We start from the raw sequence: 17913 nt of genomic DNA, 5'->3' as shown, positions 1-17913 counted from the left end.
TCGGTGTTTCTTTTTTTTTTTTTAGAAGTACAATCGACAACTCTCATTTGAAGTTCACCAAATGATTCTGCAAGATCTAATTACAGAACAAGCACTGCTTTGAACTGTTGAAAGATAACAGTAAGAGGGAGAGTAAAGCAGTCTCAACACATCCCATACATCTCCTTTGTCTTCCTCAAGTATTCCTAGACTGTGGGCTGGAGGACGAGCCATGCAGCCCTGCGCGAGCGGGGCGGCTCTCCACGCGAGCACCTTACCAGAGACCTAAAGGGAAAGTCCGCCACGAGTCCTTCTCTTGCAACATCGAGTTCCCACTTAGCTCTCCCCACCATGCCCTCCCAATACGCGTTCAGCCAATTCCTAATCGGCTGTAGCAATGCCAGTCTAAAGCTTTTCTCGGTCTCCGAGTGCGAGGAAACAGAAAGCAGGTGCTTCCGACCGTGGACTCCGCGAGGGCCGGCAAAGATCCGCCCCAACTCGGGGAAAGTTGGTCGGCCGCCTTCCCTCCTCGACGCGCACCGGCTCCGCGCTTCCTCCAGGAGGGCGCACGGAAGGGAAAGCGAAGGCGGCGCGGAGAGAACTTGTGTCGCCGAAACATTCTTAGCCGCTCCTGGGAGCCGCGAGGAACAGGTGCCTTTTCTCCGACGTCCGGGAGCCGCGCCTGCTTCACCTCGCCTGCGGTCGCGCCCCCTCCCGGGGCACCGGCTCGCCCTTGGCGCCCCCGCCCCCCATCGCAGGGCGGGGGAGGCGCGGGCTCGCAGGTAATGATTGTCAGCCGGGCCCGCCGGGGAAGCGGGGGTGGGCGCGCGGCGCGGGGCGGGCGGCGCGGCGGGGCGCGGGCATAAAGGGGCGCCGCGCAGCGACCCAGCGCCCAGCTCCGCGCAGCATGCCCGCCCGCGCCCCGCCACGCCGCCCGCGGCCGCCTCCTCTGCCGCTGCCGCTGCTGCTGCTGCTGGCCCTGGGCGGCCGCCGCCTGCGCGCCGAGCCCGGCGACGGTGCGCAGACCTGGGCCCGCTTCGCGCGCCCCCCGGCCCCCGAGGCCGCGGGCCTGCTCCACGGCACCTTCCCCGACGGCTTCCTCTGGGCCGTGGGCAGCGCCGCTTACCAGACGGAGGGCGGCTGGCGGCAGCACGGCAAGGGCGCGTCCATCTGGGACACGTTCACCCACCACCCCCCGGCGCCCCCAGGCGGTCCCCCGCTGTCCGGCCTGCCGTCGGGCGCCCCCTCGCCGTCCCCTCCTGCCACCGGGGACGTGGCCAGCGACGGCTACAACAACGTCTTCCGAGACACGGAGGGGCTGCGCGAGCTCGGGGTCACCCACTACCGCTTCTCCATCTCGTGGGCGCGGGTGCTCCCCAATGGCAGCGCGGGCGCCCCAAACCGCGAGGGGCTGCGCTACTACCGGCGCCTGCTGGAGCGGCTGCGGGAGCTGGGCGTGCAGCCCGTGGTCACCCTGTACCACTGGGACCTGCCCCAGCGCCTGCAGGACGCCTATGGCGGCTGGGCCAACCGTGCCCTGGCCGACCACTTCAGGGATTACGCCGAACTCTGCTTCCGCCACTTCGGAGGCCAGGTCAAGTACTGGATCACCATCGACAACCCCTATGTGGTGGCCTGGCACGGCTATGCCACAGGGCGCCTGGCCCCTGGCGTCCGGGGCAGCCCGCAGCTCGGGTATTTGGTGGCGCACAACCTCCTCCTGGTGAGTTCCAGAGGCCAGGCGGAGGGCCACGCGGGGGAGAGGGCCTTTGGAGACGCCAGGGGCAAGAGGGGCGCTGAGCCTCCAGCTCAGACAAGGCACCGTTTGACCCCGTTTCTGAGGTCACCTAGGATTCGCCCCTGGGGGGGAACTGAGCATCTTGGGCTCTCCTTGGAAGGCGTGGTGTTGGAAATGGGAGGGAAATTTCGCAGTGGGCGCGCCAGTGAGTGCCTTTGAAGCCTGTTTGTCAAAAAGAAATTGGAATCAGTTTCTCGGGTAGGAAAAGGGAGCTCCTTTCTCTGGGTGTAGAGGAATTCCTAGAGGTAGGGTGGGGAGAATTTACCAGTAGCAGCTATGGGGAAATGAGGAGGGTGGATGAAAGAAACAAGTTTGTTCAGAAGCCAAGCAAATAGCATTACTCTGCTAGAGTTTGTGGTGATGTCATGAGTTCAATGTAAATTCAATAAGATCTGTCTTGCCTGTGGCAGAAGTTCTCACTGCGGCAAATGCGAAGGTGTCAAACTCGCATCTTCTGGAGACCCCGGTTTAAACTCTCTGGGAGCTCCTTCTGCGGCAGGGTACTGGATTGTGTTCACCAACCTTCCTTAATCGTCAGGAGTCCGAAGACTCTAGAATCTTAGACAAAACTAGCCATAAGAAGACAGAAACAGCTACAGGGTGATACAGATTGTGTCCTGCAACACCTGTATTTCCACAGTGCCCTCTGCAAGTGAAAGGATTCCTCGGGATGAGATTATTAACTGCCAAAATTGATTTTAACACCCTTGTGCAACAGGCGTAATACATTTTGACAGCAGGAAGTACTGATAGTCTGTGATAAAGTTGTCTCTCAAATAGTCCTTCCTCCTTTTTCTCCTTTACTTTAGTGTTCAAGATTGGATCCCATTGATTTGAGGGTTCATTTATAAGGATGTCAGTTGTTGATACACTTTGTACAGAGTTTTGTATCATGAGAGAATATTTTATGTATATGTGCAAACATTTTCATGAAACTGTTTAAATGTATAACTTCTGGTGCTGTGTTCTGGTGATTTGTGGCCCTATGGGAAGACCTATTTTTAAATTTAGAATTAAACCACATATTTTGAACAAATTCAAGGCAAAAACTGCTTCTACACACTTATAATTGAACCCATAGATAATTGAGGCAGGACAGTACTGGGTTATTGAGATGAGTTAGTGCTCTGAGCTGCCGGCAAGGTTGTAATAATGGCTAAATTAGATTGTATGTTAGCGCCACAAAACTTGTTTGCTACAGATCATAAAAGAATGCTGGGTTTGTTTGACAAAAATATTGTGGTTTTAGTGATTTCATATTGATATATATCTTTTCATTAAGATACTTTAGAGCAAGGGTAATAAACTTTTTCAGTCTGTCAATCCTTTTAAGGGCTCGAAGGATGCTAAACGCCACCTGGTTATGGGTGATGACAGAAAAACTAGGGGAAGAATTGGCCCCTCTTTTGAAGAAAACACAAGCAAATTTTGGTTCATACCAGAAACAAGAGATTTGTGGATCAGCTGGAGGACCTAATAGACTATTCCTGCAAAATGACTACTTTAGGTTTAAATCATACGAGTTCTCTTTTTACAGTGCATGTAATAGACTCCGTGTGTATACAGAAGGCATCAGTTGTTATTATAGTGTAGACTTACATGATCATTTCCTTTATAAGATAAGGAATTGAGACTGCAGGACCTTTCTGGTACTCTGGTATTTCAAATAATCAACATGCTTTTGATTCTTGTGCCCACTCTTGGCCCTTTGATTAACTTTTCAGTTACATTTTTGTATCCTTACACAAAAGACTTGCCAAACACTAACTGTCCTTCTCAGAAATGCAGTGGACTTTGTATTCATAAGAAGTTAGTAGCAGGTGGATCCTTGGTTTTGCTGATGCTGCAAACAAAATGCTAGTTGCTGTAAAATATTAATTTTGCTTTCAAATTTCTTTCATTTGGTATTTAGTCAATCTTGTATCTTATGAAGAAATAAGTTGTCATTATCAAAGACGATATCTTACTTTTTCGTATGAGATATTTTCATTCTGTTTTCAGTGTTCTTTCTTGTTTATATGTGTTGGGGGTGGGAGATAGGGAAGTTTTGACCTTATTTGAAAAGATAAAACATAATCTATAGATTTTGGTAGTAGAACATTTTGGTAATAGAACATTTCAGTGGGGGCTTAGATATTACTGTTCAGGGGCCACTGAGCTGCTAGCAAATTCCTTCACATTTGGGGATCTGATGCTGGTGAAAGATAAAGCTGGCCGGCGCCCCCGGTCCCAGCCCTATTTTGCGCTCCCACTAATTTACAGGTGGGCTAAGGGGGGCTCCTGGAGAGACTGGAAATTTGACCCTCTCCAGAGACTCAAGAATCGTTGTCTGATGGCCTGGAGGATAGGAGGCAGGCCAAATAAACTGCAGGGTAAATAATGGGGTCTCTGCTCAGAATGGAGGTCTCCATGTTCTTTTGTGGGTTCCTGGTACTGAAGTAAACCTTGACAAAAATAGCGTGTGTGTATGTTTGTGTGTGTGTGTGTGTGTGTGAGAGACAGAGAGCATGCGAGAGAGATGGATAGAGACAGAGACAGAACTGGAAGAAGGATTTCTCTGTGTAGCTCTGGGAGCCCGGGCTGCTTGGCTCATGTGAGCATAGCCCAGAAGGAGGACATACTTCTCTCTCTGACTTGAAGAGGGACTGACTGCTGTGCCTTCATGCCTCTTGAAAGAAAGATGGTTCTTGATATCCCCTGACAAACTAGCATCGAGGCGTGTAGTTGGGAATTCCTCCCCAGGGGTACCTTTGAGTGTTCTGCTCATGGGTTTCTGAGAGGACCAGGACCAAGTTGAAGATACACATGGGCCTCCCAAGGGGTCTTGCAAATGTTTGTACAGGTAACCTGTGGAAAAAGACAGCTTCTTTCACTTAAAGAGGTGGGGCTAGGAGATATTACTTTGGGTGTTAATGTATAGTCCAGACATGCCTGGTATTGATCAGGCTACACGTTAGCATCAGCGCTCATGTCTTAGCTGATCTGTGTGCAGCCACCACTCTCTCTTGACCCACTTCCTCATCCTGTCTTCCAGAACCCCACTCTCTCTTGCTTCTTTTCTCAGCTCGCTAGTGATTCCTCCTTAGTCCCCTTTGCGTATTTCTCCCCACCTTGCCTCTAAATGTTGTGGTGCCCAGGGCTCTGTCCTGGGGCCCTTCTCTAGATTCACTCCAAGTGATCTCTTTGAATACTCCCTATATCCTGATGACTCCAAATTTTGAGTCTTTAGCCAGAAATTCTGCCCTGACTTCAGACTTGGATAGACAACTGTCTTCTCCACTTAGATGTCCAATGGGCATGTCACATTTAACACATCCAAAAGAAAATGCTTGTTTTTCCCATCTCCATCATGGCCACTTTCCTCTTTCAGAAGCTGAGTCCCAAACCTTAGCTCCTCTCTTTCTCTCACATCTTATTTTCCATCCATCAACAAATCCTACAGCTCTACCTACCTTCAAAATGTATCCAGAATCCAACTACTTTTCCCTTTATCTACAGTTACAGGCCCAAGCCCCCATCAGATTCTGCCTGGATAATTGGAATAGCTTCCTAGCTGATGTCCTTGTTCCTGCCCTTGCCCCCTGCAGTGTGCCATGATGGATATTCTCAAGGATATCATTGTGTGTGAACAAGACAAAGTCCCTACGTATTAAAATACCATCTTATCTTCAAGAAGCAGCTCACATGCTCCCTTTGGCCCCACACCTGAATGCCATCCCTTCCTTCCATGAACTCCCACAGTGCTTCACTCTGATGCCTCCTACCACACTCTTCCTTTTATTTAACCATTTGCCTCCTTTCATCATTTTAGTCAGGCAATTCCTTAAGTGAGGAAACCATGTTCACTTCATCTGTCCTAAAATGCCACCTTGCCCTTGGTAGGTGCTTAGTAAGTAGCTTCTGGCTATTTAATGGCCTGACTTTGCCTTTATAAACTGATGCTCCTAGGATTTGCTCTCTTTGTCCACCTTTCTAGCCACTTTCCAATGGGACAGGGAGTACCAAATCCTAAGCAGATAGGAAGATCGGTAAATATAATGGAGCAGAATCTGACATTTTCAGTAAAAATTTAAGGTTCCTCGTCAAATTTATGACTCCACTGTAAAAATTTCCCAACGATTAGAAACTATCTATAGTCACTATGCCACAATATGAAGAAGTTTTCAGAATGAGTGGTGAGGGGAGTGTCCTGGCTGGTTTTAGGAGCAGGTATTGGAAGTGGCTTTGTTATCTGGGTGAATTTTTATTCCCCAAGTAATAGTGGAGGCAATTTGTCTACTAGATACATGCTCAAATTATGTATGCTGTGTACTTTTTGGAAGCACTTTACCAATTTTCCTCTCATTAAAATGTATTTGGTACATGAATGGAATAATCAACTTGGTTGAAATTTAATGTATTTTGTAGAATACTGTTGAGTTCAATAGTGTGTTTAATCAGAAATAGTTAAAATATCTCCCAAAGAGCTTGACTCACTCTTTTTTGAACACAGTGGTTTTTGAAGGTTACAGTCAAGTCCAAGAAAATATTTAAGAATAGAAGTAATAACATAATTTTAAAATCATAGCAGTGTTTAACAATGTCAGTTATTTGGAGTTGGAGAAACAAGGGAAAATACAGACTACTAAGCATTCAAATAATGTCAGTGTGCATTTCTTGAGTGTGAAATGAATGGACTCACAACTGTGTTACATGAATATGTAGTTAGTTGTGGCTTTTGCACGTAGAAGTCTTCTGAGATATCTTAACTTTTCAAACAATATTATTGTTCTAAGCCAAAATTTTGTTGCAACTAATTTGTACAAAAGGTGCCTTTCTTTCAATGAATGTTATCTTTTTAAGGCATCAAGGAAATTTTAGGTGTAGGTGGAGAATAGAATACGTGCCTATTGGGAGGATAAAAAATAAAGAGTGGGTGAGTAAAAATACGTACTATTACTGAATCCTCTGAGATCCTCATCTTCTCAGGAAACTACAAAGTTATAGTTGTAGTCTATACTTAAACAGATGAGCATAATCTGCTTTCGTATGCTCTATCTTGATCTATTCTGGGTACAAACTTCATCTGAAGGATCACTGTGCCTCTTCTCCCTTTTCTCATGGGATAAACTCTTATTTATCCCTCAAGGACTTGACTCAAATACTCCCATTTTGTGATAACAACAGGCAGAGTGAATCATTTACTCATTTGTGACTCGAGGTCCCATAATATATATCATATTTATTTTTAAAGTTTTAGCGCTTATGTTAGTCCTTGTCACAGAAGAAATATTCGATACAATTTTTAATGAATGAATAAATGTAGATGTGAAATAATCTCTACTTATTTGAATATATCCTTTTTCCTTTCTTGTAAGTTCAATACTTACAATCTGCTTTCTCACACAGTGTCTAGAAAGGAATTTTAAAGAGTGAGGAAGAACAGGGAAAAAATTCCTGTCCAGATAGATCCATGACCTTCCCAGATTTTCATCCAGTGGACAGGGAACGAGGGCAAGAGGGAGGATGTGGTCTCCTTAGCGCCTGACCTGGAGGTTGCACCCATCCCTCCCACTCACATCCCATTGGCAGAACTCAGTCATGTGGTGGGAGGAGTCTGGGAATTATTGTCCTCTGCAGAGCTGTGTGCTCAGTGCATCATTCTATTATGTTGAAATCAGGCGGGAACAGATCATTCAGGACAACCAGCACTCTCTGCCCCACTGCCTACCTCCTAGATATATTACAAGCACTAAAACAAAATCATATCTGTCAGCATATTTTGAAAAATGTAAAGAGTTCTACAAAGGTGAGATATGAATATTTGTCAATAATAATAATAAAAGCAAAAGTACTTGAGAAATGGTCCTCTTGAGCTGTTTAGAAGAAAGGACTTAGATAAACGCTTTAGAAATTGTTGCCTCCCTGTCTTCATTTGCAACCTGTAGCATTCAGTGGGATGAAGTCTTTGCGATGACTTCAAAGATTTTCATATCATTTGTGAAATAACCTATTTTACATAAAACATATTACCAAGTACTTTTTCTGGACCCAGCTTGATGTTTAAAAGAAATATACTGGGGGCTGGCCTGGTGGTGCAGTGGTTAAGTTAGCACATTCTGCTTTGGTGGCCTGGGGTTCGCTGGTCCGGACCCTGGGGGTGGACATGGCACCGCTTGGCAAGCCATGCTGTGGTAGGCATCCCACGTATAAAGTAAAGGAAGATGGGCACGAATGTTAGCTCAGGGCCAGTCTTCCTCAGCAAAAAGAGGAGGATTGGCGGCAGATGTTAGCTAATCTTCCTCAAAAAAAAAAATAAATAAATAAAAGAAATATGCTAAAGTTTATGACTGAGCTAATTTGATATATTGACTAAACTGAAGATAGATATTTAGTGGACTTTCCTGGCCCCAGTCTGAATAGATTTTTTATTTATAACATTATTGTTTGAAGTATGGAACATCGTCCATGAACCAGTATCATTATAGTATGATCAAATACTCAAACTGAAAGCAGTGATATACACTAAGTTTAAAAAGAATGGTTAAGCAAATATTATTTCCATGTCTATAAGTGCACTTTTATTTGATAATTAGAAAGTTAGAATTAGAAGGGACTGGGACGCCCCAGGTTAAATTTCTTCTCAGGACAGACTCCTTGTGGTGACCCTCCTGGGGGCCTCCAGCTCCTGCTTGACTATTTGCAGCAAGAGGAGCTCAGTTACTCTCACACTGCCCACTTCATTTTATCTTTTTTTTTTTTGAAGTTTTTTTTAATGACATTTTATCTTTTATATTGAACGGAAACCTGCCTCTGTACAGGTTTTACCCTGGTTGTCTCTGCCTTCCTAAATCTCAAAGAATAAAACGAGTTGCTTTTTGATGAGACAGCTTTTCAGATATCTGCAAAGGTCACTAAGTTCTTCCTATGTATTTTCTCCCTCATGCTAAAGTCTGCTCCAAGGAGAATTAGAGGGAGCTGGACATTTGGCCAAGGCACCTGTCTTGGGAGCCTGCTGTGTGGCAGGCGGGTACATTGCTGAATTCTGGGAATGCAAGTGTAGCCCTTGAGAGGCCTCTTTATCTTCTGACACTTGAGGATAAGGTGGAGAGGGAGATGGGAAAGTTGACTTTTCTATCTCCCCTGTGGGTCATGGGAGTCAGCAGAGTTGTCTGTGGCACCTGCCTCTGTCCCATCGTCCTTACAAGGGGCTGTGGATGGGCGTAGATGACTGAGGACACGGGGCCCACGGTCTCTAGGCTCTGTACCGTGAAGAGAATAGGGACCCTTGACTCCCAAGGTGTATTTACAGGCACTTTTGGTAAGGGTCCACGGGATGGCTCCAAAGCCGCAGTGGAGGCGGAGGTGGTGGTGGTGGTAGAGAATACACGTCGCCTTCAGGCCCCTGCCTAGGCCTTTTAGGGCTGTTCCTCCTCCTTCCTCCATGACTCCCCCTTCTCTTTGGATTCCCCATCACATGATCCTCTCCCTCCAACCCCTTCCCTGTCAGTGACGGAGTTCTCCCACAGTGTCCTGCGTCCTTTCCTCCACGCCAGGCCTTTCTGCCGGCTCTGCAGAGGTGGGGCATTGGTGGTCTGGGCTTTCCCTCTGGCTCAGGCTCCTTCTCCCTGAAATTACCTGAAGTCAAACACGAGTCATGGCGTAGATATTTTCTTACCAAAGCACACTGTTTGGGCTGCATGAGAGATCCAGCTTCCTGCTATTTACCCAAGGCAGCTGTGTTTAGTGTGAACCTGTTGCCTAGTTCTTTTCACCCCTTCTTGGCTGGGTGACATTTTAAAGGCTGCCTGCACCAACAGGGGACAAAAGGCGTCTTTCTGCATCTGCGGGTTTGCCCCAGCTATAGAAGGGGTGGGGAGGGGTAGGGGGTTTCTGGGCGTTTAGGGTATGGATCTCACTTACGTTGCCACAGAAAGAGGGACAAGGTGAGACCCCTGCCCTCATATCACTTACAGATTAGTAGAAGAGAGACACTTGTCAAATAATTACAGTAAAATGTATAAGTGCCTTAAAAGAAGTAAGTACTAGGTAGAGTGGGGCACCAAGAAACAGAGATGGGCTACAGGTTTGGGGGATTGTAGGGGTGGGGCAGCAGTCAAGACAACCCATGCTGATTAGATCGGGGCTGGCGAACTTTGTCTGTAGAGGGCTAGGTTTTAGGATTAGCCAGTCATACAGTGGCTGTTGGCAACTACTCAGTTCTGTCTGTGCAGCAAGAAAGCAGCCTTGGGCAACCCATAAATGAACGGGCATGGCTGTGTTCCAGTAAAACTTCATTTACAGACCTCAGCGGTAGGCTGTACTGCTTGGGCTGGTGTGCAGGCACCCAAAGTAGGAAGGGCATTATGGCGTCCTAGGACACAGCTTGTGCAGAGTCAGGGCAGGTGACACAGGGCGGCAGGTCCCACCACAGAGTCAGTCCTTCGGAGGGCCTGAAGCCTCAGGTGAGAAAGGAGGAAAAGACAAGCAGCTGCAGAAATAAGCCTGGAATTTTTCAAGGCCTCTCTTAAAATTTGATGTGCAGAACAAATTTTAGCTGTCCCAGATGTTGAGTGCACATTTCTTGTTCTGGACACAGAATTATGTTAATGCCGTCCAAGACTGCATGAATGGTTTTGGCTGGCACCTCCCTGCAGAGCCAACTTAGTTCATAGTCAGCTAAAACACTCAGGGTTTTTAATTTTCCCCATGTGAATAGCTGTCATCTCCTTTTGTCACTTATTTTTGAGCTTTTAATTAATCTTATTAAATTTCATCTTCAATGTGCAAAGGTAAGAGGAGGGTTACCACAGATGATGGGTAATTCTTAAAAATTGAAAATAACCTAAATATATTGGATGACCAGTTAAAGGAAAATGGATATACTCATTCAGTAGAATAGTGTTTGGCTATTAAAAAGTTGATGTATGGTGATTAAAAAGTTGCACATGGTCTGTTAAGAGAAAAATGCCAGTTATATTACGCTTCTTACATGTCTCTGCTGTGTAAATAAGTGGGAACAAGTAGTGAACACTTGACGGTTCTTTGGCTGTGCTGAGCTCTCTCTAGCCGCCATCCTTTCTCTGACATGCCCAAGCTTAGCTTGGATATTCCTGCTTTCTTTTCCCATAAAATCCTGTATGACCCCTCTAACGATAATTAACACATTTTATTGAAATGACTTGTTTGTTTGTCTTCCCCCAAACCGACTTCAGCTATGAGATGCCAGGAGCCATGTTTATCTTGCTTTCCATTTTTTTTTTTTTAAGATTTTATTTTTCCTTTTCATCCCAAAGCCCTCCGGTACATAGTTGTGTATTTTTAGTTGTGGGTCCTTCCAGTTGTGGCATGTGGGACGCTGCCTCAGCGTGGCCTGATGAGCGGTGCCATGTCCGCGCCCAGGATTTGAAACTGGCAGAACCCCAGGCCGCCGAAGCAGAGCGTGCAAACTTAGCCACTCGGCCACAGGGCGGGCCCCTTGCTTTCCATTTTATACCCAGAGACTTACAGGGCCTGGAGAGAGGCAGCATGCAGATATTTGTTGCATGAATGAAAGAATGTACCATTCCCCCAGGACACTCACACTCACGAATGTGAAAGGACAAAAGGCAAATGTTAACAGCGGGTTTATTTCTGGATGGTAGGATTACAGGTGATTTTTTTCTTTCTTTCTGGTTATCTGGATTTTCTAATTTTTCTATAAGCAAAATGTATTATTTTTGTGATGGAGAAATAGTAAATAATGTTTCTGGGAAAAGATGGCAGATTGAATTTACCTAATTTTTTTCTCTCTTGAAACCCCTTTAAATTTTAGTAAAGAAATTGTTAAAACAAAGAAAGGAAGAAAGGAGGGGAGAAAGGGAGGAAAAGAGATAAATGAGGAAAGGAGAAGGGAGAAAGACCCACAATGATGGAGAGAGCAGAGTAGCAGCAAAACTTTGGAAGCTGAAAAGCAGATAGACAAGTGTGATGGACTTAGCAGACCTGAGAGAGCTGCCTGCTAAGTTGGCAGAGGGAGAAGCGAAGAACCAACCCTGTGACTGCAGAATCTTCAAAAGGCTCAGAGAGTAGCAAGACCCGATACTCTGGAACTGGAGGTGAAGGGAGTGAGTGCTAAAATGAGGAGAGCTGGTTGAAAGCTGTTTGAGAAACAGCTAGATTTCTAGATCCCTTACCCTAGTGCTCACTGCTGGGCATCTGCCGCTTCACCATTCAGGGAGAAAACTATGAGTTAATTTTTTGGAGAGTGTAAAATGGAAGGTGTCTGGACTGAGGACATCAGGCACATCTGAGGACATGAGCACCATACTGAAAATAAGGATTAAGTAACAACTGCAACTGGAAGCTGAGACCCACCCCCCACTGCCTTCCCCAGCCTCTTCTCCAGCCCAGCTCTCAGAATGCTGGCAGTGTGACTTTTACTTTCTAGGTAGGGACTGGAAGAGTCTTCTTCAGGGAATCTGATGAGCTCATGTGGAAAGACTGAAGATGCTGATCCTAGAGGTTCCGCAACAAATGGCCAAGGCGGTTCCCTCTACAATGAGGCTCCAAGTTAACAAACCCGCCCACGTGCTCAGACCTTCCACTCAGGGTTTTGTTTCTCATTTTTAACTGAGAAGAAAATCAAGATCAGCAGACATCTGAGGAAAGCCTCTAACATGAAAGATTGAGACCCACAGAAATAAACAGAAAAAAAAGACAGCAACTTTTTTTTGGAGAAAACGGAGTTCATGCAGGGAGGAAAAAAGCTTAAAAAAATCAGTCAAAAGGTACAAACTCTCACTTATAAAATAAATAAGTCATGGGATGTGACTTAATGAGCATGCTGACTATAGTTAATAATTATTGTATATTTGAAAATTGCTAAGAGTAAATCTTAAAAGTTTTCATCACAAGAACAATTATAGCGGTGTGGTGATGGATGTTAACTCGACTTATTGTGATGATCATTTCACAATATATACAAGTATTGAGTCATTATGTTGTATGCCTGAAACTAATATAATGTTATATGTCAATTATATCTAAATAAAGAAAAATAAAATTTAAAAAACCTCAGTAAATTCTTAAAGAGATTAGAGAAGGTATTGCATCTAGAAAATGAGAATGGTGTAACAAAACAGGTGGAAAAAGAACACTTGGAAATTCAATACATTACAGTAGAAGTGAAAAAGTTAATAGAAGGGTTGAAAAATAAAGGGGATGAAATCTCTCTAAGAACAGAGCAAGAAGGGAAAGAGATGGAAAATAAGAAAAAAAGTAAGAAAATAGTGGACCAGCCAGAGGTCCAACATTCAAATAATAGGAGTTCTAGAAAGAGAGAAATGGGGATGCAGTAGAGTGTTCTGCCAGTGCTGCCCCCTGAACCATGCTGGGCAGTATTCATGCCCTGTGCCCTTCCTCCTGCACAGACTGTGGGCTTGACCATGTGACTTATTTTGTTCAATGGGACAGTAGCAAGTATGATGTAAGGAAAAGCTTGATAAGTATGTTCACATTGGAACTTTTCTTCCTGGATCACTCCCTCTTAAAAGCCAGCTTCAGTACTTGGGCTAGATTACTGACAGATGAGAGGCCATGTGGAGAGAGAGTCTGAGAGATCAAAGACCATCTTGGACATTCTTGCCCCAGCTGAGACCCCAGCTGAATGCAGCTGTTTGAGTGACCTCTGCTACGTTACATGGAGTAGAAGAACTGCCTAGTTAAGGCTAGTTAAGCCTAGTTAACCTACAGAGTCAAAAGAAATAATAAATCCTTGTTATTTTAATCCCCTAATCAATGTAGTTTGTTACACAGTAATAGATAACTGAAATAAAGAGAAAGGAAATGATGAAGTAATTTAAAAAATGTCCTAAAACTGGAGGGTGTGACTTTTTATATTGAACATGAGCTACTGGGGGAATCATTACAGAACATACCAGCTGTGGTGTTGAGGGTCCTTCCCCTAGGGACTCAGCCATCCCTTTAGTCAGTGGGTTATAGATCTGAAAATTGGCTGTCTGGGATCTGAGCCACGGATCATGACCTTTTATTTGGCCATGCTCTATTAACCATCTTCACAACTCCCTGGAGTGTTGCAGCCCCTCTGACCATGCTGTTGTTAATGGTATTTGTGGCCTCCTGGCTTCTGACTTTAAGTGCCACCCACCACCTGATCTCTAGTACTTCAGGGTCTCATCGTCGCCATGGATGGTAACGAGGCTGGCTCTGTGATCACCTCTCCTACCATCAGCCCTGGCCTGAAGAGCAGCAGCACTGCTGAATTTCTTAGTGCTGCTGGTACCCACTTACTAGCATGTTCCTAATGGCCTTGGTGAATGGTGTGTCTCCCTACCTGGCACTCCTGTGAAAGATCAACCTCTGGGGGGTTGTTTGGCCTCACGTAATATACTAATTCCAGGATTCCTTCTTCTTTCAGCTCCTTTTATTCCTTCCTCTATCAGCTGTCAGGGCAACTCGAGCATTTCTGCCCACTCAACATTGGGCATCACTTTTTCTAGGCTTCTCAGAGCCATCCTAGCAGCAAGTTTGCCCCATCCCCTGGGGTCCTTGCCAGGGCATTAAAACACTTTTCTGGAGAAAGTGTCCCCTAGTCAATGAATTCTGTTTTGTCCTGTCTTATATTTCAGTCCCTTGGTCAAGGACCCTCAAAATTCAATCTCAATGATACTCCTCAGCTTCTTGCCAGTGCACGCTAAATCTTGAAGCTACTTTGGTGGATTATATCTTTCCTCCTCTGTCAGGCCCAGCTGTCTCCAGTTGGGTTGTGCTGGAGTTTAACTCTAGTTAGTAGCCTGTCATCTCCTAAAACGTGCACCTGTTGCCTTTTAGGGGCGAGGCCTCTTTAGCATAGGGAAGAGCTGTCTCTTATTAGGGAAAGGTGGCCACCTCTGTAAGCTTCCAGGGTTCCCAGGGGTCTGATGAGCCTGGCTCCTCAGGGACAACTACTTCCTATGTTTCAGAGTCTCAGGTTTTCCCAACCAGGGCTCTGGCCTTGGCCTAGCAGACCTACCATGGCTGAGCATTCGAACATCTCTGTTGCTCTGCAGCCACATCAGATCCTAGGTCTGATGCTAAGTTGTGTCTGTGCTTCCACTGCAGAGGATAAGGGCCTCTCTATAAGCTACCAGTGAGACACTCTTGCTCTCATATTGAGTCTGTAACTGCTTGTTAAAGGCCCTTGGTTTCTCATTATCTCTGTAAGGTCTCAAGACAATATGGCAGGAACCAGTCACTTCCCCTTCCTTGTAGGCCTTGAAACGCCCGAATCATTGTGCCTGCAATAGCACTTCCCTCCACCAGGACATTTCCCCAGGTTACCACTGGTGAAATATTTAGCAATCAGGCCACCCACTTGTGCCAGGGGACTATCCGCCCCCTAAATATCATTCAGAAAGGCATTCTCTTTGCCTTCTAGGAAGTGAAACCTTACTTGTGTTTGTTTGGGCCTTCTGAGAAGCAAACGTCAAGACAGGTTAGATATGCAAGACATTTCTTGAGGGAAACAACTGTGAAGGATAAAGGGGAAGGAGTCAGAGAAGGCAGGTAAGCCTTTAGACCATGATGCATGTCTGACACCTGGGAAAGAGAGTGGGAAGGAAGGAGGATTAGGTGGGAAGAGACTTAGATGGCAGTACAGATCTAAGAAAGATCCAGGCAGGCCAATGAGGGGTCCTTGAGCCAACATTGCCCATTGAAGGGGTCACTGCTTGCGGGAATGGGTCTGCGCTAGTGCCCCAGCCGTGTTCAATCATAAGAGAGTAGCCTATGAGAAGCATGGCCTCAGGGCCAAGGCAGTGGAGAGTCCAAAGGGGTAGCAACTGGTGCCATCAGTCAATTATGCACCTCATAGCAGAACGGAGTGGCACATTTTTATGTCCACCACGAAGACCAACGAGGAATGCCACTCAGAAGAAGGGAATGAAAATTATTTCCAACCAGAATTTGATATTTATCTAAACTATCAATCATTCATGAGGGTAGAATAATGAGATTTTAAGACATTCAACGTCTTAAAAAGTAAATCTTCCATGAACCCTTTCTCAGGAAGTTGTTGGAGGATAAACTCTACTTAACGTGATGGAGCTGAAAAGGAAGAAGACATATGATATACAAAACAGTAGGTCTAAGCCAGGAATATGATGATGAAGTGTAGACCCAGAAAGTCAGCTGTGCAGCAGACCTAAGAGCAATCAGTCCAGAAGGGGAGAAGATTCTAGAAGTGTGTCTCCAAGAAAAATATTGGAGGCTGATGTGACTTTGCAGAAGTTCATGCTGAGAGGCTATTAGAAAATGTGGGAAGAATTAGTCACAGGCATAAAGACAATAGATGAAATGAAAAAGCAGGGCAATTATTGACTTCAAGGAAAAGAAATGAGAAAACATAGTCTTAATTACTACAGTATAATGCCCATTTGTGAGTAATAGTCATGTTGGCAGAATAATGTCAGTGTGGAATATTAGTTAAACCCAAACCTACTGTATAACTAAATTGGCTGTGTAAGTGAGCTAACTCCTCCTCTACCATCACAGGAAGTCAATGGATAGTGTCTAAGGTATGGAAGGGTGAAAATGTGTAAAAGAAAAAGTCGTAAGTGTCGAAGGCGGTTACCTCTGGGGAGGGGAAGTGGGAGAGTTAGGACAGGGAACTGTGATTTGTGTTATAAGTTGCATAAAAATAAAACAAAATTTACTATCACTTTAAACATTAATTTTGCTAGTTATAGTACATATTTGTAGCATTTCAGCCTGTCGAGCTCTTTTTGAATCAAACTTTGGGGCATTTCCAAATTTTCAGATGAATGCCTTGTGAGTTTTCATCCTTTTGATGATAAAATGTTACAGAGAAATAGGGCTATGAGTAAACCCTGTGGGATGTTGTTAGTCATCTTCTCTAAAGAGGATGTGTCCCATTAATCCATGTTTCAAACATCTATCGGTGTTTGACGCTTAAGCAACCAGCAAATTTTTGTTTAATCAATGAATACTCTTAAAATAGTCCTTCAACCATAAATCAAATCAAATCAAGCAGCAACAGTACTACCTTATACATACCCTGCTTTTCTTCTTCTTGATCCCAAGTAGGTCACAAGAAGGTTTGGTGATTGTCAAAATTATTGCATGCGGAGACATGTTTATTGTGTTCCCAGATAAGCTGTACAATACTATAAACAATTATTTGAGGCTAGTTTGGCAAACTTATTTTATGAACCCATGTTGCCTCCTAGTTATCTTCTCTTCCTTAGTACTGATATATTTTTATGAAGCCATTATGTGATTTCACTCATAGATCTATTGTTTCTGAAATTCACATTTTCTTCCCTTTTAAAATTAAGAAAGTTTGCATTCTTCAAGCACCTTATTTTCTATGAAAGTAATTGATGACTGTTCCGTGATCATAACTGCAAATTCTTTTGCTAGGCCCCTCTTGGATATGATGAATTTGGAATGGCATGCAGACGACTCCTGCAATAATTAGGAATCTAAGTTCAAGGTTGTCTGAGGATAGATACAATCGAAAGGCAGGAGGTAACAGAATCAAAAGTGCTGGTGCCGGTAGTTAAAATGATGCCTCAAGATAGATAAGGACAATCTGAGAAACATCTGGAGGACATGAACAGGACTGACGTTCTTCAGGAGATGCAATAGGTGTAGTGGATTAAGGAAGTGAGGGAATCGAAACAATCAGAGGCTATGCCCTCAGAAGGCAATGTTGACTTTCAAATCAACTTTATTATGTTGGGGTAATAAACTGATTACACTGATTGAACTGATTACAAGTTTTATAAGTTCAATAATCAAATCTTATTGAGTGCCTATACCTGTTATACCACAACAATAGTGTATAGTTTATAATCCTGGATCTTATTTCACAGAGCTGCAATTCAGCTGACGAAGCTCAGAGGAATGTGGGGATTGATAACTTGATAAATTCATGATCTGCTGGGTGACCAGCTGCAAAGTGTAATGCCTAACGGGGCAGACAGGCTGTTTAATTGAGCAAAGCGGGCTGGGGTAATAAAAGCTGTGGTCTTTGGTGAGCATTTGCGCCAGTTAAATCCCTGTCAGGAGGGATGAGGTGTGGTCCTGCCAGATTCCCTGTGATTTCAAAAGAAGCTAAAGATTCAGAATTTTGTGTGGCATTTCCTGATTTTTTT

At 44.8% G+C, this 17913-nt stretch overlaps 1 protein-coding gene across 1 annotated transcript in view; it reads left to right on the top strand.

Annotated features, from left to right (window-relative positions):
- Positions 1-827: 827 nt before the first annotated feature.
- KL (klotho) overlaps positions 828-17913 on the top strand; it is a 46519-nt gene continuing 29433 nt past the window's right edge. The window contains exon 1 of the mRNA XM_046665149.1: positions 828-1702. Within this exon, the coding sequence (XP_046521105.1) occupies positions 887-1702 (816 nt within the window). The 5' untranslated portion in view covers positions 828-886. The remainder of the gene's footprint in view (positions 1703-17913) is intronic.

Source organism: Equus quagga, chromosome 6 (genome assembly GCF_021613505.1).
Source record: "Equus quagga isolate Etosha38 chromosome 6, UCLA_HA_Equagga_1.0, whole genome shotgun sequence".
Taxonomy (NCBI): Eukaryota; Metazoa; Chordata; class Mammalia; order Perissodactyla; family Equidae; genus Equus; species Equus quagga.
Note: the sequence above shows the minus strand (reverse complement) of the source record. Positions and strands in the feature narration are given on the sequence as shown.